The 22,616-nt window shown below is 51.6% G+C and overlaps 1 protein-coding gene across 4 annotated transcripts in view; it reads left to right on the top strand.

Annotated features, from left to right (window-relative positions):
- Positions 1-13,459, top strand: part of RPH3A (rabphilin 3A) — a 46,691-nt gene extending 33,232 nt beyond the window's left edge. For all 4 annotated transcript variants that reach the window (XM_014965126.1, XM_014965134.1, XM_014965117.1 and 1 more), the window contains 13 exons: positions 1,516-1,650; positions 3,652-3,744; positions 3,917-3,976; positions 4,047-4,268; positions 5,320-5,399; positions 5,838-5,912; positions 7,151-7,260; positions 7,846-7,972; positions 8,532-8,588; positions 8,780-8,931; positions 10,687-10,768; positions 11,398-11,494; positions 11,850-13,459. In XM_014965126.1, coding sequence (XP_014820612.1) covers positions 1,516-1,650; positions 3,652-3,744; positions 3,917-3,976; positions 4,047-4,268; positions 5,320-5,399; positions 5,838-5,912; positions 7,151-7,260; positions 7,846-7,972; positions 8,532-8,588; positions 8,780-8,931; positions 10,687-10,768; positions 11,398-11,494; positions 11,850-11,980 — 1,421 coding nt within the window. In that variant the 3' untranslated portion in view covers positions 11,981-13,459. The remainder of the gene's footprint in view (positions 1-1,515; positions 1,651-3,651; positions 3,745-3,916; positions 3,977-4,046; positions 4,269-5,319; positions 5,400-5,837; positions 5,913-7,150; positions 7,261-7,845; positions 7,973-8,531; positions 8,589-8,779; positions 8,932-10,686; positions 10,769-11,397; positions 11,495-11,849) is intronic.
- The last annotated feature ends 9,157 nt before the right edge of the window (positions 13,460-22,616 follow it).

Genomic DNA, 22,616 nt, shown 5'->3' with positions numbered 1-22,616 from the left:
GCAGTCTAGTGGCTGCAAACCCTCCTCTTCCTCGGCTGCATGGAGGGAGCAGCGGGGTGGGGGTGGTGAAGATATAACACCCCTCCCCTGGAGTGGTCCCCTCTGTCCCACCCTTCCTTTGGCCAAGGGTCTGTGGGGCAGCGATGACCCCGCTGGCAGATGGCTCTCGCTGTGCAGGAGGTTTAGTGGCTGGTTCCCAGGGCTGTGTTTGATTTCCCAGTTGCAGCTGCCTGGGGCTTGGCTCCCTGTTGGGTGGGCTGTGGGCAGGGTGGGTGGCACAGCCTCCTGCCAACCCGTGCTCCCTCCACACCACTCACCATGGGGATGCATCCTACCTGTCTGGGTGAGCCCCATGGCAGGGTACCCATTGGGGGTGCCCATGGGGGGGTACCCAGACTCAACCACAGCCCGTGCCATGGCTCATAGTGCCATGGTGGGGGGCTCCAGCTGAGCCTTGGCACGGCTGTGCCCAGCCCGGTTGTGCTGAGTGATGATCTTCATCTTCCCACGCAGCAGCAGTTGGGGAAACCACTTAATTAAGACTATTTAATCACAATGGTAGCTGGTGCTGTTAAGCTTCCCAGCCTGGCAGCAGACCACTTTTTATTAAGCCACCAGCTCGCCTGCGGGTCGGGGAGAGTTTGTCAGGTCTCTCCTGGTGATCAGCATGCTCCTGACCTGCCCGTGATTTTCCTAAAAATCCCTTGGAAAATTTATTGCATCGCTATTTCTGCACCACAATGCTCCTGGTTGTGGATGCTCCGTTTCCCTTCCTCCCTCTGTGGCGTTTTTATCTCCCCCATCCTCCTCCTCCTCCTCTCTCCCATCTGCAATCTGTTGCTTTTCACTTTCTCCTTGTTCCCGGCGACCCTGAGAACCCAGCCAAGGGTAAACATCCCATTTATGTCACAGCAAAGATTTATACCTGGCGTCTCCGGCGCAAGCCAGGTGAGCGCTGAGACCTTTTCCATCACATCCTTGGGTTGCAATTTATCACCCTGAAGCATCTCGGCACCCTGGAGCATGCGGCTGGGATTTATCCGCTGGGATGGCCGCTGCGGGCTGGCTGGAAGCAAGAGGCAAAGGCAGCTGTTGCCATTATCTCGCTAATAAATGGAAGATGATGAACAAAAAGAAAATATCATCTCCCTGTCCCGGGGTCTGTGGAGATGTAATGGCATGAGGGGTTTGATGGACACCGAGAACTGGCTGATGGATGCCTCTGGTCTTGTTTTCCTGTGGGGCTCTCATGTCCCCATGGTTTGCAGTGTCCTTTGGGTTTTCCCATCCACCGTGTGCTGGTTTGGTGGTGCTGGTTCCCCACTGTCCTGCGGGTGCCAGCTGGCTGTCAGTCCCCAATGCTCTGGGGGTGATGCCACAGCAGCCGCACTCATCCTCCTCCTCCTCTCCTGACACCCTGGGTGTCACCTGAGCAGCTCCTTCAGGGCTGGCTTTGGGGACGGATGGGTGACGGGGGTGCAAAAATCACTGCTGCCTTTATCTCTCTCCCCGCAGGCGGCGACGCGCCGGCGGCTGCCCGGGGCAGCTACGCAGTGCCCAGCCGCAAGCCGGCCGAGGGCAGCGAGCACACCGGCGGGGACACCGACAGCCGCGACTACGCTGCCGAGAGCGGGGTCAGCAGGAGCCCCGGTGAGAGCCATGCTCCTCCTCCAGGGCTTGGAAGGAGAGTGTTGAGGGGCCAGCAGCTGCCCGAGGGTTGTTGCCGCTCGACGGGCAGCACGAAGCGATGCTGAGGGATTTCACGTCCTCCCACGCCGCTCGCCCGCTGTTCTACACCGCTCCCTGGGGTTTGCTGATGGTGGGGGGATCCAGGGGGGAGACCTCGAGGGGGATCCTCATCTCTTCCCCAGCTGCAGGGGGGAGAGGCAGGATTCTGCCGTGCTTTTCCTTATAGAATCATAGAATCATAGAATTGCCCAGGCCGGAAGGGACCTCCAAAGGTCATCTAGTCCGACCCCCCCGCAGTCAGCAGGGACACCCCCAACTAGACCAGGTTGCCCAGGGCCTCATCGAGCCTCACCTTGAATATCTCCAGGGATGGGGCCTCAACCACCTCCCTGGGCAACCTGTTCCAGTGCTCCACCACCCTCACAGTAAAGAACCCCCTCCTAATCTCCAAATTTCCTTGAGAAAGGGGTATTTATGGCCCACAGAAGGACGTGAATTTGAAAAGGTCCATGCATGGTGTGAGAGCTGCAGGTGCAACTGAGTTGGGACCACTAATTAAAATAGTTTTTCATGACAAGGCTCTGCCGAAAGAGCAGGCAGGAGCCAGCCCTGCCTGTGGGAGCCCATGCTTCTCTGGTGGGCGCCTGGCTCGGGATGTTGTTTCTTGTTGCATGAAAATTATATGTGCTCCAAGCTATTGTAAATGGCTGTGATATGAACGGGTGGCTGACAGCCTTCAGTGGGGCCTGAATCCTCCCCAGGTGCCTCCAGAAGGGGACAGGCACTTGTAGAGACCACTTTTCGTGTAGGAGCTGAGCTTGCAAGTTTAACTGGTGGGCCGAAAGAGCAGGCAGGAGCCAGCCCTGCCTGTGGGAGCCCATGCTTCTCTGGTGGGCGCCTGGCTCGGGATGTTGTTTCTTGTTGCATGAAAATTATATCACAGTAAAGAACCCCCTCCTAATCTCCAAATTTCCTTGAGAAAGGGGTATTTATGGCCCACAGAAGGATGTGAATTTGAAAAGGTCCATGCATGGTGTGAGAGCTGCAGGTGCAACTGAGTTGGGACCACTAATTAAAAGCATTTTTCACAACAAGGCTCTGCCGAAAGAGCAGGCAGGAGCCAGCCCTGCCCGTGGGAGCCCATGCTTCGCTGGTGGGCACCTGGCTCGGGATGTCGTTTCTTGTTGCATGAAAATTTGGTGTGCTCCAAGCTATTGTAAATGGCTGTGATATGAACGGGTGGCTGACAGCCTTCAGTGGGGCCTGAATCCTCCCCAGGTGCCTCCAGAAGGGGACAGGCACTTGTAGAGACCACTTTTCGTGTAGGAGCTGAGCTTGCAAGTTTAACTGGTGGAGCTGAAAATGGCTGGAAAATGGCCAGGTCCTCCTTAATTGCTTGGGAGAGAGAGGAATATTCAATGGCTGGATAGCTGGGTAAAATGGAGAGGGGCATTCAGGGCTGCCTAGGCTTCTGCTGTGGGGGGACATTTATGTTTGGGTGGATAAGCCTTGTGAGGGTACACCTGACCTGGGATGTGTGTGCATCCCGGGGGGGATGCTGCTGCTGGTTGGGTGTGCAGGAGGATGGGGGTGTGATGAGCATCAGAGCGATGCTCCACGGGTTTGTTCACCTTCCAGCTCAGCCCGTTGCCTGGCCAGAACCACATCCATCCTCCTTGTTCCACCTCTCCTGCCTCTCCCTTTTTTGGAGGCGATTTGGTGTGGCACGGGGTCCCCCTAGTGAAATGCTCCCTGCTCCAGCACCCATTCCCCGCAAGGCTGGCCCCAAAAACGTGTGGGGCTGAGCCCCTATCTCAACACACACCACCTCCATCCATCACCTAAGCCTCTCTCCTCTCCAGCTGCCCTTCCCTGGCTGATTCCAGCTGCGACACCATTTGCAATGCAGGAAAAGCCCCCAGAGCCCCAAACGCTGTGCCTGATTCTCCCTTCTCCTTGCAGGCGTGAAGAGGACCAACTCCATGCAAGCCCAACGGCCACCTCCACCAGCAGCTGCTGGCCCCGCTCCCGGTCCTGGTCCAGCAGCACCCACAGGTAGGACATGATGGGGATGCAGCCAGGATGCTCGGTCCCTTGTGGGGGACATTCCCATGCCTTGCCATGGGCACAGACCTCCCCTTGCTTGGGGCAGTGCTGGTGCTGGGGTGGGAGAGGGATGAAGAGCATCACTCAGGCAAGCATTCCAGTAATTCTAATCCCTCTCCAGCACCGCCAGCAGCAGGAAGACCAGGTCCTGGGGCAGCTGGCCGGTTCCCGGAGAGACAAGGTAAAATTTGGCCACCTGCAAGGGGCTGGGGGGCAGAGCGTGCCAGGGGCTAATGGGGTCCCTCCCGCAGCGAGCCCACCGCTGGGACCCCAGGAGCCAGCCCGTGCTGCCGCCAGGGAGGAGCGAGGAGGGGGCTACGCTGTGCCCCCCGCCAGAGAGGAGAGGCCAGCCCGGCAGCCCCCCGCCTTCTCGCAGCCCCCCGCCGTCCCACCGGCACCCACTGCCCCGCTGCGGCAGCCACCCCAGGAGGAAGAGGAGGAGGACGCCAACAGCTACGACTCTGATGAAGGCAGTACGTACCCTCTGATGCCCAGCTGGAGGGGAGGGAGCCGTTTCTTTGGGAAAGCTGGGATTTTGGGGAGGTGGGTGCTGTGGAACTGTGACTTGCAGTGTAAGGTCAGGGGTCTCTGGCAGGGAGAACCATCAGGGAATGCTGCTGTGGGGCTCGGAGCTGGGGCAGGGTCTCACAGGCTGTCCCTGCTCAGTCATTTCAGCCCAGCTTGTGGGATCTTCAGTCGGTTTTGCACCAAATGACTGGGCTGTGAGGTGTGCTGGTTTGGGCTCTGTGCTTACGTGACTTTTCCATTTCCAAATTTGAGTCCCAAAGGCAGCTGCCTCTTCCCATCAGAGTGTCCTTTGCTGCGAGAAACACCACTGTGGGAAAGGCTTGGTGGCTTCAGTACCTTTCTGAGATGACTTTCAGTTATTTACTCACCAAAAAGGGGATTTGTTGCATGAGGATGAGTGTCCATGGCAGGGCAGTGCTTCACCTGTCCAGCCTCTTCCCAGGATGGGAAGAACTGCTCTGAGCCGGCAGAAATTGTGCTTGGGTAGAAGCAGATGGACCCAGCTGAGGTTCTGTTGTCCACTCTTTATCCCTGTGATCTTTTCCTGGTGAACGCACGAAGACAAGCACAAGCAGGTTTCCAACAAGTCAAAACAGGGACCAAACACTGAGCCCCAAACCTTGGGAGGAGATGCTGGCCACCTGAGCTGCAACACCTTCTCGGGGTGTTCCTGAGGTGGCATTGGTGCCCTGAGCTGTGCCCAGGGAGGGGTTTGTACCGCTACATCCTCCTTTGCCTGGGAATATTCGAGTCAGCTCCAAAGCCCAGGCAGTTCCACCTTTGCAAAGCTTTGATGACCAGAGTTCATCGATCTGGCTGGATTTGCATGTGGCAGTTTGGCCGATGCCGGCGCAGACCCACATGCTTTAAATGATGGCTTTACATTTGAACCGCAATTCTTTCCAATTATTACTAATCAAGGCTGATTAAACAATTATTGGCTGAGGTTTTAACGAGGTCCTATTTCCATCTCCTCTCTCTCCCCTCTGCTGTCAGCTACACTGGGAGCACTGGAGTTCAGCCTGCTCTACGACCAGGAGAACAGCTCGCTGCACTGCACCCTCATCAAGGCCAAAGTAAGTGGTCCTCTTTGTTTGTTTGTTTGTTTGTTTTTTTCTCCTTTCTTTCACCACTCTTTTTTGTTGTTGTTGTTGTTGTTTTTTACTCCTTTCTTTCACCGATTTAAGTCCAGCTGGCTCCCAGTTTCCCCAGTGCGATGGGATGGAAGCGGTGTGGATGCTGGTGGAGGCTGCTCCCCTGGGACACCCAGCCTGGGCTGGTGCTGCTGCTCCTGGCTGGAAAGGAGAATTCTGTGGGGCTTTTCTTTGAGTGGGTCTGAGAGGTCTGTGGGGCTTTTCCTCCAGTGGGTCTGATCTGTCTCGGGGCAGAGAGGGAGGCTTTTGTCTTGCTTAACACATTTTCTCTTTACTGAGTTGCTTCATGGGTAGATTTTTCTCTTCCCTGGCTCTGCTTGAGGAGGACTCATGGACTGTTTTTTCTTAATTATCTTTTAGGGCTTAAAACCAATGGACTCAAACGGCCTGGCGGATCCCTACGTCAAACTGCACCTCCTGCCCGGAGCCAGCAAGGTGAGGCATTGCCTGGTTTTGGGGGTGTTGTGGGCTGAGGATGGAATAGAGGTTTCTCAAAGCCCCCCTGAGGTCCTTTCCCTGCGTCAGAACCTCCTCCTCTGGATTTCTCCACGCAGTCGCCCACTGCTGCTCTTTTACCCGGGAGGTATCTCTGAAAAGCGATGATGCTTGCAGATGTTCTCCCGTACCCGAGGAACAGCTCATCCTGCAGGCAGGGATCTGCTCAGGGATAGAAGGGAGCTCTGGAGGAGGTGACACTCTTAATGCATCGCAAAACATCTGACACAAAATGTAATTATTACGGGAGTTTGAAAAAGCCGTTTGCTTTGGAGCTGTGGCATTAGAGCTGCGAGGAAATAACCACTGAATAAACTCTGAGTAAATTCCCCCAACATCCAAGAAACCACTGGAAATCTCCCTCCCCAGCCTGGCTAAGCTGATCTCAGTGGGAAAGCCTTTGAGGAAGGGGTGGCCACGACTGGCCCGGTGCCTGAGGGGTCCTGGATCCTTGCTTGGGGGCTGCAAAGGTCTTTCCTGCAGCAGAGTTTTGTTCAGAGGAATTAAATGTAAAACAAAGCGGGGAAACTGATAATAAACCCATTGGATTGATATTTACAGATTCACTTTATTTGCAGGGGCCACCTGCAAATGCCACCTTTCTGGCCTCGCTGTCTCGTGCAGAGTAAATCAAGGTGTCGTGGTCTTGCGAATTGCTCTGATTTCAGTTGCTCTTTTGTTTGCTGATCTTTCTTTCCGTTTTTTTAATTGCTCACGTGTGGTTGTGGAAAAACACACAAACAAGTGACAGAGCTCCTCATTTCCCCAGCTGTCACCTCCTTCAGACCAGGAGAGCTGCTGCCTGAGCCCCGCACAGCCTGCCCTGTGTGACTCTTTCTTCTACGAGTGCCCTTGATGGGGCAGACCTCAGGCAGTGGAAAAAACCAGGCAGTGAAGTCTGTCCTGGCCACTGCAGGTGACAGAGTCCCCAGTTGCTTGCGTAAAGGTCCACCTTGTCGGGTTGGTGACACTCACCTGGAGCTGATGGCTCGCCGTCGCGACAGCCTCAGCAGGCAGTGGTGACGTCCTGCAGAGTCCTCCGTGCCCCAGTCAAACCACCTCTTTGTGAGCCAGAAGTGATGGAGCGTTTAATTTACACTCCTCTGCCAGGAGCCTAATTTTAGGTGGGGAGGGAGTTCTGGGGTGTGATTGTGCCTTGTTTTGTCTTGATGCCGCAGTCGAATAAGCTGCGAACGAAGACCCTGCGCAACACCCGTAACCCCGTGTGGAATGAGACCCTGGTGTACCACGGCATCACAGATGAGGACATGCAAAGGAAAACACTCAGGTAAGGGGAGGAGCTGGGGGATCCCCCAGGACGGTGGGATGGGGGGACCATGGGTCTCCTCGAATGGAGCATCGCAAGCCAGCCTGCCTCGGGAGGGCATTGGCAGCAAAGTGCAGCACCTGAAAATGCAGAGTTTTTTGTCAAATTCAGTATCCTTCACACTTCGATTTTGATGGTCCTTTTTAAAAAGAGAAAGAAAGGCGTTTTGACCCTGTCATTTAATATCAAATTATTGGCATTACTATTATTCTTACCAGCATAGAGATCTGTGTATTGCATATCTGTGAGTCGTTTGCCAGTGTCCCAGCAAAACATTTAGATGTGTCTAAAATTTTGGCATTTACTTCCTACAGGAAATTTCCACTTTTTGATTTCCTTGCCCCATCACAGAACATGTATCAGAAATGTTGATTTTTCTGGCAAAACAATTTTGTTTTCCTGACTGCTTTTTGGCCAGAGGAGAGACAGAAGGACTGTACTTTGCTTTGTCTGCCCCTGAGCAGTGCCCTTGCAGGAGTGGTTTTGTGCTCTGGGGTCAGGTAGTGCTCCAGCCTGGCTGATGTTCACCTTTCTTCTTCCCTTCAGGATCTCCGTGTGTGATGAAGACAAGTTTGGCCACAATGAGTTTATTGGAGAAACTAGAGTTTCCTTGAAAAAACTCAAAGCCAATCAGAAAAAGAACTTCAACATCTGCTTGGAAAGAGTAATACCAGTGAGTTTCTGTGAAATGTCTTCTGCTACTGTTAATCAGTGAGTTTCTGTGAAATGTCTTCTGCTACCATTAATGGTGAGGTTGCTAACAAATGTGAGGGAGCTAGTGGTGAGCTTGGAGCTGGAACCAGCCAAGAGCTGTAGGTGCCTGACTTCACTGGCATCTTTAGGAGTTGGATTCCCACCCATGTCTGGGCTGATGTCATACATCAAGGCCAGGAGATAAAAACGTGGTGGGAATCCAGGGGAAGTGACTCCAGGGACATCCCCAGTGGCCACAGATCTGCTGGCGTTGCCAGCCTATGCTGGTGTATGTCACACTGGAGGAGATGGCAGGTTGCTCCACCCCTGAGCTCTGCTCCCCAGTGCTGTGGGTAAGGTGCTGACTCTGCTGAGGTGGAGGTTGATGGAGCAGATGAATGTGCCTGAGCCCCCTTTCACTCCAGAGGTCAGCGAAAGAGCTGGGTTGGGCTCTGGGGGGTGTTTTTGTTGTAGGATGGTGCCTCTCCCAGCTGCAGTCACTCACAGCAGTCTCTTTTTTTTTCCCTTCCCCATCCAAGATGAAGCGTGCTGGCACGACCGGCTCATCCCGTGGGATGGCGCTGTATGAAGAGGAGGTAAGCGTCCTTGGAGGACAACGTGCTCCATGAACATTTCACCCATCTTCTCTCACGTTCGAGCTGCCATTTTCTCCCCCCTCCTGGGGATACAAGGTTCCCTTCTGTCTGTCTTGTCTCATCTGCTCTGCAGTTGACAGTCTTCCTTGCTCAGTCCCCATGTCCCCATCTCTGGTCGCTTCCTCTTGCAGGTAGATCGCGGTGGGGACGTGGAGGAGCGTGGGAAGATCCTCGTGTCCCTCATGTACAGCACCCAGCAGGGTGGCTTGATCGTTGGCATCGTACGCTGCGTGCATTTAGCAGCCATGGATGCCAACGGGTACTCGGACCCCTTCGTTAAACTGTAAGTGAGAGCTGGGGCTGGCGCGGTGGGGCAACGCATGGTCATGGGGTAACACATGGTCATGGAGCCACCCACTGTCCTTGAGCAGTAGCTGATGCTCTGAGAGCTCCTTCCAAAACCACTGGAGAAAGGGAGAGTGTTTCCCAAGCACCTTGAGACCTCACACAGAACTCAGCTGCCCACCAGAGATGCCTGCATAAGGTGGGAACGTTCTGCTTGAGTCCCCCTGCCATGGCTGAAGCTTGGTGAGACTGACCCAGCCCTTAGGTCCATCTGCTCCTTGTAGGTTCCCAAACGCAGAGACCCAACCCTGTAATTGCAGAGCTGGAGGACAAGAGGTCCTTCTCCCCCAGCTCTGACCCATCACGACTGCAGGACAGGGGTGGCTTGATGTCCCTCTGTGCGTGATGAGGAGCCCAGGGAATGCCCTGCCTTGCTTGTCCCAGTCCCATGCCATGTCTCTGCTGCAAACAAATCATTTTAATTAATACAGACAGTGGTGTCTTCTCGAGCAGCAGCGCATCTGTCGGTGCTCTTGGTGGTGGAGGCAGGTGATGGGGGAATAAGATCATTTTAACTCAAATCTCATAAACTGTGACACAGAGAGGACCCTGCAGTCATTCCTGGTTGTGGTTTTCGTTGCTGTTTTCTCCTTGCCTTCAGGAAAAAACCTCTGTTCTCCCTAAAACTCATTCAATAACTCCCGTGTTGAACATTTTGCACGTCTTTTTGTAGCTGAGTGCAACTGAATAGTTTCCCTTCTCACTCTCTCGCTTATTTTTTTTTTTATATTTTTCCATTCCCACAAACAGAATGGAAAAAAATTTCCATTTTTAAATCAGCTTCCGATGCAGATCTAATTAATGCCAACTCTACAATTTAATTCTGGGTCTGCAGCCAGGCTGTGAAACCCAAACCCTAATTTTTCCCCACGTTCTCTAGATGAACCTACCTTGGCTGAGGATGCTAGTCTGTGTGGTATTAAACAGTAATGGGCTATTTCTAGCGTTTTTCTTTTTTTTTTTTTTCCTCCCCATGTCTGCATGCGTTCACACATCCTTGGCTGGGTTTTCCAGTGGCCAGGCTCAGTGATTGGGCGTGCGATTGCCCCCATCTGCTGGTGACCAGCCCAGCTGCTCGTTTTCCATATTCCCCGTTTCAGCCAGTCCACGCTGTTGGCCTCAGCAGGTTCCTCCCCAGCAAAACGCAGAGTTTACCTGCTTTTGCTCCATAAAACGCTCATAACCATTTCTTTTGGCATGGCCTGGGGGAAAGAAGACCTGGGACCAGTGCGTGGTTTGGAAGGACATCAAGGATGCAGGTGCAGGCTCGTTGCTTTCTGGTGTCTGAACGGTACCCAGCTGCTCTGATCAAGAGATGCTCCACCAGAAAGGTTTCTGTCGAGCTTGGTGCTCTGTGCAGAGCAGGTCATTGTGGTTTCCCAGGTCTCATCTGGCAATCCAGGGGGAGAAAAAAAAAATATTCAGGATTTTGCTCACTTTACATTTATTTTAAATGATTTTAGAAGGTGAGAAGGTAGACTGGATAACCCATTTCTTTGTCTTAAATAGCTTCAGTTTCTTTTTTCTAGCCCCAAAACTCACTGTTTTGGTGAGAAGGTAGACTGGATAACCCATTTCTGTGTTTTAAATCATTTCAGTTGCTTTTTTCTAGCCCCAAACCTCACTTTTTTTAAGCTTATAAATTCACGCTGTTCTTGAACTTGAGTTTTGAGCTGTTTTCTGTTGCCCCCAGTTGGCTGAAACCTGACATGGGAAAAAAGGCCAAGCACAAGACACAGATTAAGAAGAAAACATTGAATCCTGAGTTTAATGAGGTAAGCACAGATCTAATTTATATATTATTAAATAAACTCATCCAATTATGATGTTTTGCGAAGGAGGTGGAAGATAAACTCCCCAAGGCTTTAGTTCCTCACTCAGCCTCCTTTCCCCCTTCTGCTCCCAAGGAATATTTTGGGAGTGACTTCACCATGGGAGGTCCATACACACCAAAACCTCCCTGTTGCTGACTCTGAGTCACCTCACCTGGGGGTGTGGGTGGGATGAGCATCCCCAAGGGGTCCCCATAGATGGTGCTACCTTGATGGGACATCTGCAAAGTGCTCACTTAGATACAAGGGGTGAGCTCAGCTTAGAATCATAGAATGGTTAGAGTTGGAAGGGACCTTAAAGAACATCTAGTTCCAACCCCCTGCCATGGGTAAGGACAACTCCACTAGAGCAGGTTGCTTAGCTTATGGGTTTGTGCCGTGTGCTGTGATCCTGGGAGGAGAGGTGGCCACAAGGAAGGAGCACTTGCTCCTCATTAGTGTATTTTAAATATCCTTTCACTGGATTTTGAATTCAGGCTGTAAGGAGAGATCACTTGCAGCTCTTCAACTGCAGTTTTCTTTGTGTACTTTTCTGGGACAGTTGGGGTGATTTGGGTGTTCTTCTTCTGCAGGAGTTCTTCTATGATATCAAACACAGCGATCTGGCCAAGAAGTCACTGGACATTTCTGTCTGGGATTATGACATCGGAAAATCGAATGATTACATTGGTGAGCTGCAAGTCTCTGCGCTCTGGGGTGAGGTTTTGATGCCCAATATAGAGCTTGCTGTACGGGAGGGACGCATAGGTCGCCTGCCCTATGAGGAACCCCAGGCTGAGCTTTGAGGTGGGACCATGCAGGTGGGTTGGGTGCTTGTATCAGGCTGTCAAACACAGTACACCCCATCTCCAGCATCCTGTGGGGTCTTCTGTGCAGGGCAGAGCAGCTCTAGTTGTTTCCTCTACATTTTAAATACAGGAGGTGGAGAGAAATGCTCCAAATGTGGGGTTTGTCCCCATGGAAATGGTTTACTGGAACATCGACATCCTCTCTGAATATGATGACTCTTCTCCTTTTCTTCCAGGCGGCTGTCAGCTCGGCATTACGGCTAAAGGGGAGCGCTTGAAACACTGGTATGAATGTTTGAAGAACAAGGACAAGAAGATTGAACGCTGGCACACCCTCCAAAACGAGAACCACGTTGCCAGCGATTAAAGGGAGCTGCTGCCCCAACCTCCCCAGACGGCCCACCCTCTGCCAAGCCCCTGTAGATCTCTGATGTCTGTCTTCCAGCGCAGTCATGCCTTGCTACACGCCTCTGGTCCCAGGGCAGCAAAGCTCTTCTGTCTCCTCCAAGCATCCTCTATGCCCTGTCCTCACCTCCACCAGAAAACTAACCCAGATCTTTTATATTCACTTCCTCTGGTTTTTGGTTTGATTTTTTTTTTTTGGAGGGGGCGGGGGGAAAGTGGGGGGTCATAGAGTTATCCCGGTGTGTGATTTTGTCAAGCAATAGTTACCCTCTGACTGTTCCTCTTTCTCACTAGTCTCACGCACGCCGTGATAGCCTTCCCGTTGTGTGTGTGTGTGTGTGATGCTCTGTGTTCCTCAAGCCTCCTGCTCCTGTGGCTTGTCCCATCACCACCAGCTTCGTGGCTCCTTTATCTCCCAGTGGGATGTGTGGCCTGGCCATACTCTGGTCCAGTGTTGGAGGAGGGGTTAAGTGCTGGTGTCAGAGCATCTCCCTGTTCTGCTTGTGTGATATCAATACCTCAGTTGCAATAATGACAAAAGCTGTTTGGCTTTGGTGTGGGTCGTAACCGCAGCCCGGTGTCTGTGTTGTCGTGATTAGGCTAAAGCCGGTGTCACTGATGTAACCCTGCGAGTCCTGCTTGAGCTTTAGTTCTGAGTTGGGTACACTTGAGCAATATTGTGGTACATCCTTTTGCTGAGAAGATCCGCCAATAATACGATCACGAGGGACAGGGAGCCCCTCTGTGCTCGCAGGGCAGCAGACGTGTGGGTCGGGGCCTGTTCGTTTGCAGCCGCCGCGTGCGGTTCCTTCCACCCGAGGAACTCGCTCCCCATTGCTGTAGGAGCCCACCTGTGTTTCAAGCTTGTGCCTACCTCCCCTTCATCCCTCTGCACAGTAGTGACTAGCTGGACCCCGAGGGCAGTCCCTGGGGCCCTCCTCAGACTATCCTTGCCGTTGCCGACCGTTGGCCATACCAAATTCCGGAGGGAAGCCAAGGGAGGAGAAGCTTCCCTCCACCTAGCTGTTGTGTGCAAGGATTATTGCTTTAAAGTACCACAAACACTGAAATTAGCTGGAACAGTTAGAGGTCTTCCAAACTTTGGGGTTGTTTTTTTTTCTTGTTGTTGTTGGGGGTTTGGGGTTGTTTTTTTTTTTGCAAATCTGCACAAGAACCGTGGTCTTCAACCTGCGCTTTAATGATCGTCTGGAGGTGTTTGATTTGTTCTCAGTAGCAGCAGAGTCACGACGCTCTCGGGCTGATGCTGGTGGGGTTTGGTGCCATCCGCTGTCTCCGATGTCAAGCATAGCAATGTCGATAGCAGCACAATAAGCACGACTGGAATATATACCATCGGTCACCACGCATGTCGTATGGAACACCAACCCCAGCCCCCTCGGTCCACGCTGTCGTCCCATGACTTCCCTTCCAACCACTGTTGCTGTAGGAGCCCACCTGTGTTTCAAGCTTGTGCCTACCTCCCCTTCATCCCTCTGCACAGTAGTGACTAGCTGGACCCCGAGGGCAGTCCCTGGGGCCCTCCTCAGACTATCCTTGCCGTTGCCGACCGTTGGCCATACCAAATTCCGGAGGGAAGCCAAGGGAGGAGAAGCTTCCCTCCACCTAGCTGTTGTGTGCAAGGATTATTGCTTTAAAGTACCACAAACACTGAAATTAGCTGGAACAGTTAGAGGTCTTCCAAACTTTGGGGTTGTTTTTTTTTCTTGTTGTTGTTGTTTTGGGTTGTTGGGGGTTTGGGTGGTTTTTTTTGCAAATCTGCACAAGAACCGTGGTCTTCAACCTGCGCTTTAATGATCGTCTGGAGGTGTTTGATTTGTTCTCAGTAGCAGCAGAGTCACGACGCTCTCGGGCTGATGCTGGTGGGGTTTGGTGCCATCCGCTGTCTCCGATGTCAAGCATAGCAATGTCGATAGCAGCACAATAAGCACGACTGGAATATATACCATCGGTCACCACGCATGTCGTATGGAACACCAACCCCAGCCCCCTCGGTCCACGCTGTCGTCCCATGACTTCCCTTCCAACCACTGCTGTTTTCTGCTGGTGTGCTGTCATGTGGCGCGTTCCCAATTCAGCTGAGCTGTTTCTTTTGAATTGGATGAGTTATTTTCCTATTCTTGATACTTTTTCCTTTTTTTTTTTTTTTTTTTAAATTATTTTGTATTCCCGCCCCCCAGCAGAATTTGCTCTGAGTGCTGAGTTGCATTGAGCACCTCTGCAGGGCTGGGATTGCTGGTGATGCTGACATCGCTGCCTGATGCTAAACCCCTGGAGCGATGCTGCTGTGGGGCAGCCCTTCCCCCAGCTCAGGGCTTGCACTGCCACGGAGGTCTGCTTTCCCCTTGGCTGGCCACTGCCCTCTCCTTGTAGCCAGCTCTCCACGAGGAGACACCTTTGGACCATGGATGGGGAAAGCAAACCTAAACCAGCATGTGCATCCTCTGCTCCATTCAGCTGGAGCTGAGACAGCTCTTCCATCACCCCAGACTCCATGGTGTGGCATGGTCACCATGATGGGAGCTGCTTGGGGCATGATACATGGAAGAGTGTAATGGGAGGGGACACTCCAAAAATGGCTTTCCTCTCCCTTTCACGCAGTTCTTGACTCTACACCAGTAAATGGAACAGCCCAGAGCCCCCGAGCTACACTGCCTTCAGCATGAGCTCTATCGAGGACCCTGATGGAAATGACCTGGTTCTTTTGGATCATTTCCCTCTGTGTCCAGCGCTGCCTCATGCAGTGGTGCCAGGGCCCTGGCTGCTCTGGGCAGGGATGGTTTGGCTGTAGGGTGCTGCCATCATCCCTTCTGGAGTGATGGACCTGCCTAAAATCTTTGCACAGCCCTTGCCTATCTCCAAGTTGGGCATGGTGCACTTCCAAGCTGTGTTTGGGAAATGTATGGCTGGGGATTAAATTACCTATAAAATGGAAAAAAAAAAAATCCGAGCAATACTTCAATTTATTCCAGACCTGCAGCAGCCCCGTCTCCTTTGCGTGTGCAGAATAATTAAATTAAGGTTGCCTTTACCCATGTCCTGTATGGACATCCTCTGCTCAGCCTGCTTTCCCTTCAGACAAATGATACTCAAATAATTTCTTTGCACCCATAAAAATCAAGTGCAACTTGCCCATCCCCTTCTCGGTGTTGTGCAAACCACAGTCCTCGTCTCTGTTTGCCACCTTCTTTTTGAGTTTTTCTGATGGTAATTTCTGCCCTGAATGACTTCTTTTCGTTGTAAATAAAGCATGCACGTATGGATTGGGAATGGTGATTAAAAAAAAAAAAGCCTCTTCTACTGCTGTTTGCATTCAAACTTGCATGCAGTGATTTTACAGCAAAATATCAGTTTACAACTATTAAAAGAAAAAGAAAATGTTACACAGGAACTAGAAATACTCCAGTCTTCCGCTGCATGCAGCACAACATCCTCTCTTGATGTGGTATCTAATAAAGTGAGACTACTGGAAAAGAAAAAAAAAACAAAAACACCAAACCATGATGTTTTTTGACTTCTTTAATTCCCTGTGGGAACGTGACCCCCCAGCATGGACAGATAGAGGTGGGCAGTTATCCTGGTTGTGGGAATTTGTGGTGGGCTTGGGAGAGCTGGAAAGTTGGGTAGGATTCAAGAGGTTGAGGAGGAGTTGGGGGTGGTGGGGTGTAGTCTCTTCTCTGTGGGGAGAGGGCCCAGCCCTGCTCAACTTGGCTCCCTGGGGGACAAGGGGGATGGCACAAGTGGGCACACATCCTGGGTGCACAGTGGGCATCGATCCTTTGTACACAGCCAAGACATACCTGGGCTCCTGGGTGCAAACACGACGGGCACACGCTGCTGGAGAAGACCACGGTGCACGTGGCAGTGGTTGCTCCTTTGTGGTGCTTCTGTGTGCCCCCTCGAAAAGCAAATCCACCCAGAAATGAACCTCCTGGTGCCCTTCTTCACACCCCAGCCCTTCATCCCAGTTTCCCTGTGTAGCTGCAGCTCCTGTTGTACCACTGCAGGACAACACCCCCTCCAGCCAGAGCACCACCTGAGCTGAATTTTTCTCCTTTTTCTTATTTTTTGACATTTTTTAGGCTGAATTTCCAGCAGATCATCATGGAAGGGTATGCCAGGGTGATGGGAGCCCTTGGGACGGCAGTGGGTGGTGGATCTATGGGCTTGGTGCCCCAACCCTGGGCAGGGGGATGTGGGTGGTGGCCTTGCCTCTGTGGGGACACCTGCACCCTCCATGTGCCCAGAGAAGCCCCACTGGGGACAGAGCTGAGCCATGGAGAGCGGCTGCGTGTTGAGTCTGGCGCCAATGCCCAGAGAAAGCAGCAGATGTCACTGATGCTCCAGGTATGGCACGGGAAAGACAGGCAGGAGATGCCAGAAGAATGCCCATGACCGGGGAGGTGAGTATCCCCTGGGTGCTGGTGTCCCCTCAGCACCCTCCATCCTGGTGATGGCACCCCCTCAGTATCACCCATCTTGGTGGTGGGACTCCCACACATGTTCAGCAGCACTCATTTTGGTGGTAGCCCCCCAAATGCGGTCTCCATACAAGCTGTTGCTGAGCCTCGAGGGATAATAGCCTTAGGGGGGGTGTGGAGCTGCCCCAGCCCCACGGCTGCTCCCACACACCACAGATTTAACCCCTGGTTTCCCCAAGGCGAGGCCAGTGGTCGTTCTTCGGCAAAGGTCTGTGGGCAGTTAAAGCTCCCTGAGGTGTCTATGCTGATGAGGTGCCACCACAGTGCACTGCAGCTGGCTTGGAGATAAGTGCCCAGAAGAGACCTGCAGGCCAGGGTCTACCTTCCTTACCTGAGCCACCAGTGGTCAGCTGGACTTACCTTGAGCAAAAAGGCCAAAGAGGCAAGTTAGATACCACTTTGTGGTAATTAGGTTGTAATTACAAAAAGCAGCAGCAGTGACCAGTATAGAAAATCACTGAGATATTTTAAATTGCCGTATGGTGCTAACTGTATGTACTGTTCTTAATGAAGACCTTGAGCTTTCCCACCAGTCAGGAGAAGACCCTGTGTTCTCATTCACAGCAGCAGGAAAACAACCAGAGGTTAAGCACAGACAGCCCTGACTGAACTGTCTGAGGTGACATCTTTTTTGGGGGCAAACTCCAAGGAAAAGGACAAATATCACACTAGCTCCCAGTAAGCTGCAGGATGTCTTGGCATGTCTTCAGAGGACAAGGAGAGGGGATGGCTTGTGAGGACATCGAGCACAAAGCTCTTTGGTTGTGTCATGCTGGATGCTAAGAGAGTTGAGCAGAGAAAATGGGTCATTTTCCAGAAAGAGTGAAGCTGTATGTGTGCTCGCTCCCAGTGACTGCCAGTGGTGGTATTTTGGGTGAGCTGGGTGGAAGAACGAGCAAAACACCATGTCCATAACCGCCCACTGCACTGATAACAGCAGGGACAATTGCATCCCCCTTTTCTGCTGCTAAAGCTTCTTCTCTTCCAAACGGCAGGAAATAGCTGGGGCTTTGTCCTCTGGAAAAAAAAAAAAAATAGTTCCCAGAGATGTCTAGCAGGCTTAAAATTGAGCTTTAATTTCCTTTTAGTAGTGTTTTTCAGCATGAGAGCTTCCCATTGATTTTTCCTCCTTGCTGCTGCCTGATGTTGGTGCGGCAAGTGGCCAGCCGAGGGGTCCCAGCAGAGAGGTCCCAGACGAGAGGCCACCCAGCTCCGGCTGAGAACCAGAGCCAGCATCTCCAGTATCCCCTGCAATTAAGATGCCACCTTGATTAATTGTGGGTGAGGCATCGCCAGCTGTGGTCGGCTGTGAAGTCCTGAATGGAAAGTGCTTCAAAAGAGAGAAAGAGGCATTTTGAGCAAACCCATGGGGATAAGAGAGGGTCCTTTGTTCCCCCTGATTGATATTTCTGCTCCCATGTTCTTCTCAGCCTCTCTGAAAAGGAAGCCCTTGGATTGCAAATTGCGTTTGATCAGGACCGTTATTTGCATGTTCTGCTTTTGTAGGTAGCTTTCCAGTTTTAATTACATCTCAGAACATCTGCGTCGTTCTGCTGTTCCAACCAGTTTCCTTGCGTGCTAATTAGATTTAGACCTTCAGTGCAATCAATAGATTCTCATCTCGGTACTGGCCAAGCCAGTCATGACCAGTAATTTACAGCTCTAGTTGTTCTGAAATCAATACAGATTTGCTCTTCATTGAGAGGGCTGTAAAACACGGTGACAGCAGCCACGCTAAGCAGTTGACATGGAAGCAGGTCCCTTGCTGGTCTTGGAGAGTGGCCAGCACAATCCGAGAGGAGAAGCTACAGGACTGGTGGGCAGAGCAAGAACTCTCCTGCTGAATGAGGACTGGGCTGAAGGTGTTGACACTGTTGGCCTCTTCCTTCTTTCCTGGAGTAGGAGTTGCGAAATACAAGATATGGCCAAATGGCGCCTCTCCAAGATGCATGTCACTCCAGAAGGTCATGGCCGCACCCAATGACCCAACCCATGCCAGCATCCTGTAGAAACCTCTTCTCATCTTTCTCCTTGGGGTGTAATTCGTACAAAGAACATGTTATGGAGCTCTCATAACATGTTCTGCATGATCCTGAGGTGTCAGGATGTCACTGAGGCTCTCCTGCTGCATTGAGCAGGAGAGAAACCTTCCAAGGCTTTCCATCTTCTGGCTGAAAAAAAAGGAAATAAATAAAAGCAAAGTTCTACTATTTAACATTTCACTTAAAAAATAGAGAAGCTCAACGAAATAAATCCCTCTTCTATCCGCTTTCAAGCCCAGCTTTTCAAAAAGCCTGCAGCTAGAAATCTCTTTATCTCATACGGAACAGATAACGATGTAATTATGAGCTCAGATCAATGGCTTTCATCCTGTTGGGTGCTCAGCCTAAAAATAAACTGTTATTCTTTCACTCAGATGCACTGAGCTGGGACTAGCATCTCCTCTGGGCTGCTGGCCCAGTGCAGAACCATTTACGAGTGACTGTGGGGCTGGAGACAGTCTGTGGTGGGGTCTGGAGAGTCCACAAAGCTGTTCCCTGGGGGAAAACTGAAGTTTTGGCTTGTCTCATTTCTGCAGGGTGATGTTGGGTCTCAAGTGGGAGAGGCCAATGAAAATGCCTGGGTGATGCTCACCTCCTCCCAACCACTTCACAGAGTCACCTCCACAACCCCACCGCGGCGGTGAAATACTGAGTTTTAGTGGTTGTATGAGTTTCATTGACTTTCTTGGGAAAGAAAAATCCAAAGAATAAATATCAGCCTCTTTTTTATTGCATGCTGCATAATAGGAATGTCACTTACTGCTGTTGGAGAGCGGGGTGGTTGGCAGCCACCATAAATCCCCCGTTCCAATAGACCCTGCTTGCACTTAAACAAAAGGAACAACGGATGTACAGGCAAAGAGCCGGCATCATTGGAACAGGGAGTGGAGTATTTTGATTAACCACAGCTTGAATATTAACTGGGAGTAATGCTGATTTCCCTGTAAAGGCAAAGGCTCTGGGAGGTTGTACCTGTCTCCAGCTGACAGCGTCAGAATCACGGATGCACTAAATGTTGTGGTATTTTCTGCGAGTCTGGGATGGGGGGGTCTGGCATGGCACCTCCAGCACGTGGGACCTGGATCAATGCCAGACTCAACCATGATGAAATTGTGTACCTGCTCATTGCACACCCAGCCTGCCTTGCCCATGTTCACCCAGTTGGGAGGGGAAAAATGCATTTAATGAGAAACGTGCAGGTCTGATCACCCCGAGCTCATCTCAGCTACTGGGGAGCCACAGCTTTCCCCTGGGGACTGTGTTTCCAGCAAGAAGGATTTTCTGTGTGCTCCCAAGGGTGTTTGGGATGGGTTCCCCCTGGGTGGGATGTAGTCCAGTGGGATGGTTGGGTGTTGGAGTGCTGGGTACCCATACTGGGCTGCAACAGCCTCTGCACTGATGCTGGAAATGAAGCCACTACTTTCAGCTCATCTTTCCTGAAACTATCTGTCTGCAAAGGTTGGGGTGGGCTCTCCTTGCTCCTTCTTTGCCTTGGTGACACCTCCGTTAATCTAATCAATCCAGATTAAATTATATGACAACTCGGATTAAAAAGCTCAAACCTGGGACCAGATTTGCTTCGAAACGTACAGTTGCGAGTAGGCATGGCTTGGCAAGAAAGCAAGCAAATAAATAAATTCTGACTGAGAAGCCTCTCTGCAAGGCTAAAATTGATGCTGTGGCAGTGGAGCAGCCCACAGTCCCCGTGGGGGTGGGAAGGGGCTCACCCCCACCCTGGTCCCTGCCATGCTGATCCAGCCCCTCGCCTCAGGCAGCTGCACTGAGTCAGAGGTGGGAAATTGCATCTGATTGTCACCCAGGTGGAGTTAATATTAGCTGGGAACAGTTTATTGCAGAACGTGGGCCTGGCAGGAGCCTTGATGGGAGCTGAGAAGCAGCGGGATGTCGGGGAGGCTTTGCCAGGGTGTCATGGGTACAGAGGGTAATGCAAACCCATTTTTGCATCCTCACCCCACGCTGTAGGCAGCACGCAGAGGGTACATTTTGGGGGTGCTAGGCAATGAGTCAAAGCCCCTCACCAAAGGTCATAGGCTTTTTCAGAGCCCACCAGCCACGGTGCTGCCCCCTCCTCCAGGAGATCAGGCAAGGAGAGCCCAGTGCCTGCCTTCAGAGCTGAATTAAGTAGCTGGAGTCGACATGGAAACTGCAGTTATCTGCTTTGAGAGAGCTGAGCAGGTTTTCTGAATCCATTAGAGTTGCAGCGATAACTGATTTCTCAGGTTTTCTGGTCAGGCAAGGAGAGCCCAGTGCCTGCCTTCAGAGCTGAATTAAGTAGCTGGAGTCGACATGGAAACTGCAGTTATCTGCTTTGAGAGAGCTGAGCAGGTTTTCTGAATCCATTAGAGTTGCAGCGATAACTGATTTCTCAGGTTTTCTGGCAGCCTTGTGGAGGGGAAAAAAAAAAAAAATCTCAACAAACTAGCTCCTTCCAAAGACTGTCAGAGCAAAAAAGACTCATCTTGATTAGGTCAAAACTGGAAAATAAAAGTGCTGGCACACGAAAAGCGAGAAAAAAAAAAAAATACTGTTGGGTCAAAGGGAATTGCCATTGAGGAGAAGCATTCAGGGTATTTGTAAACAGGATGGACTGAATTTGAGAGAGAAGGAGCCTAAGAAATTCATGGGTGTCTGTATCGCTCCTCTTTGTTCCCAGGATGAGGGTTAGCATTATTAATTAAGGGCCAGATAGGCAGAGCTGAATGGCTGATCGTTATCTACCTGATAAGAGCCCTGCTATGGAAACCCTGAGTGGCACAGCCAAGATCTCAAGAGCCTCAGCAAATCAGTGTGTTATTCAGCCGGCTAACAAAGAGTATTTTCCTTCTAAAAATCCAATTTATTCAGATATGCATGACTCCTACGCAGCTGTGAAAGGTAGGTGGGATCTCCAGGGGCTGAATTCAGCAGTGTCCCAGGGATGTGCCTTATCTCCAAAGCTCTGCCTGTCCCCAGGGACAGAGTGTTAATGAACCGAGCTCTGCCCTCACCTTGCTGGAGTTCAGGCACAGGCATCGCTTTCATCCCCAGCCGTTTGCTGCTCTGGGTGTGTATTTAATGGCCTGGCCTTGCAAACTTGCTGTGATCAAGTAGCTGGAAAGTTTTCAGAGAAACAAGCCTTTTGTGACAGCTAGGCAGGAGAACTAGGCAGGAAAACCTGCCCAAGTGAAAGGTGTTGTGCCAGCCCAGAGGAAAGTAGATCAAAACACTCTATATTCACTGAATATATAGTATTTATACATGGGGCCCCCAAATCTGGCCTGCCCCAAGTCCTGAAACCACCTTGTTTCTGCCCATTCCCACATGTGCAGTGGTTTTAATGTGTGAGCTGCTGCATCCCAGGCAGGAGGCTCAGGTTTACCTCAAAATAGTCCTTTCCTCACCAGCTGCTTGGAAACGTCCTGCCACCCCACTGCAGAGGCTCTGCTGCCCCAGTAAACCACTTCTTGGTGGAGATACTGGTGCGGAGTGATTCAGGGAAGTGGGGGATCCCAATAAACCACTTCTTGGTGGAGATACTGGTGCTGAGTGATTCAGGGAAGTGGGGGCTCAGCAAGGCATGGGCAGCGGGAGGGAGCAGGGGCTTGTCTCAGGAGAAGCTGGGACCCCAGATTGTGTCTTTCCTTGCCAGGAAACCTCCCCACAACTGGAGTCTTGGCCTTGCTGCCTTCCCAAAGACCAGGATTTCTCTCCAGGCTTGGCCTGTCGATGGGCTTGAAATGATTCCAGGACTTGGGGACCTTATTCCTGCAGTGGACCTGTGCTGTCCATACTGTGTGTGTGCCCTGCGTGCACAAGGAGAAAGAGCTCGCCGTGTTCTGGGCCCCCTTCCTTAGCCCTCCTCTTCCTCTCCCCTTCCCTTTGAGCTGCTTGGACAGGAGGAACAGAAATGCTGAGTCCCAGCTTGCTCTTTGGTGAAGGGCTTGAGCAGAACCGTCTGGAACAAGGTGTGGGGAAAAAAAAGGAGCAACGTTTCCCGCAACAGCAGCTTTTTAATATTAGTGAGAACGGAGCCAAGTGTGAATAATTCAGAGCGAGA

This window comes from Calidris pugnax, unplaced genomic scaffold (assembly GCF_001431845.1).
Source record: "Calidris pugnax isolate Ruff unplaced genomic scaffold, ASM143184v1 scaffold32, whole genome shotgun sequence".
Lineage (NCBI taxonomy): Eukaryota > Metazoa > Chordata > Aves > Charadriiformes > Scolopacidae > Calidris > Calidris pugnax.
The sequence above is the reverse complement of the archived record's forward strand: the minus strand, read 5'-3'. Positions and strand labels throughout refer to the sequence as shown.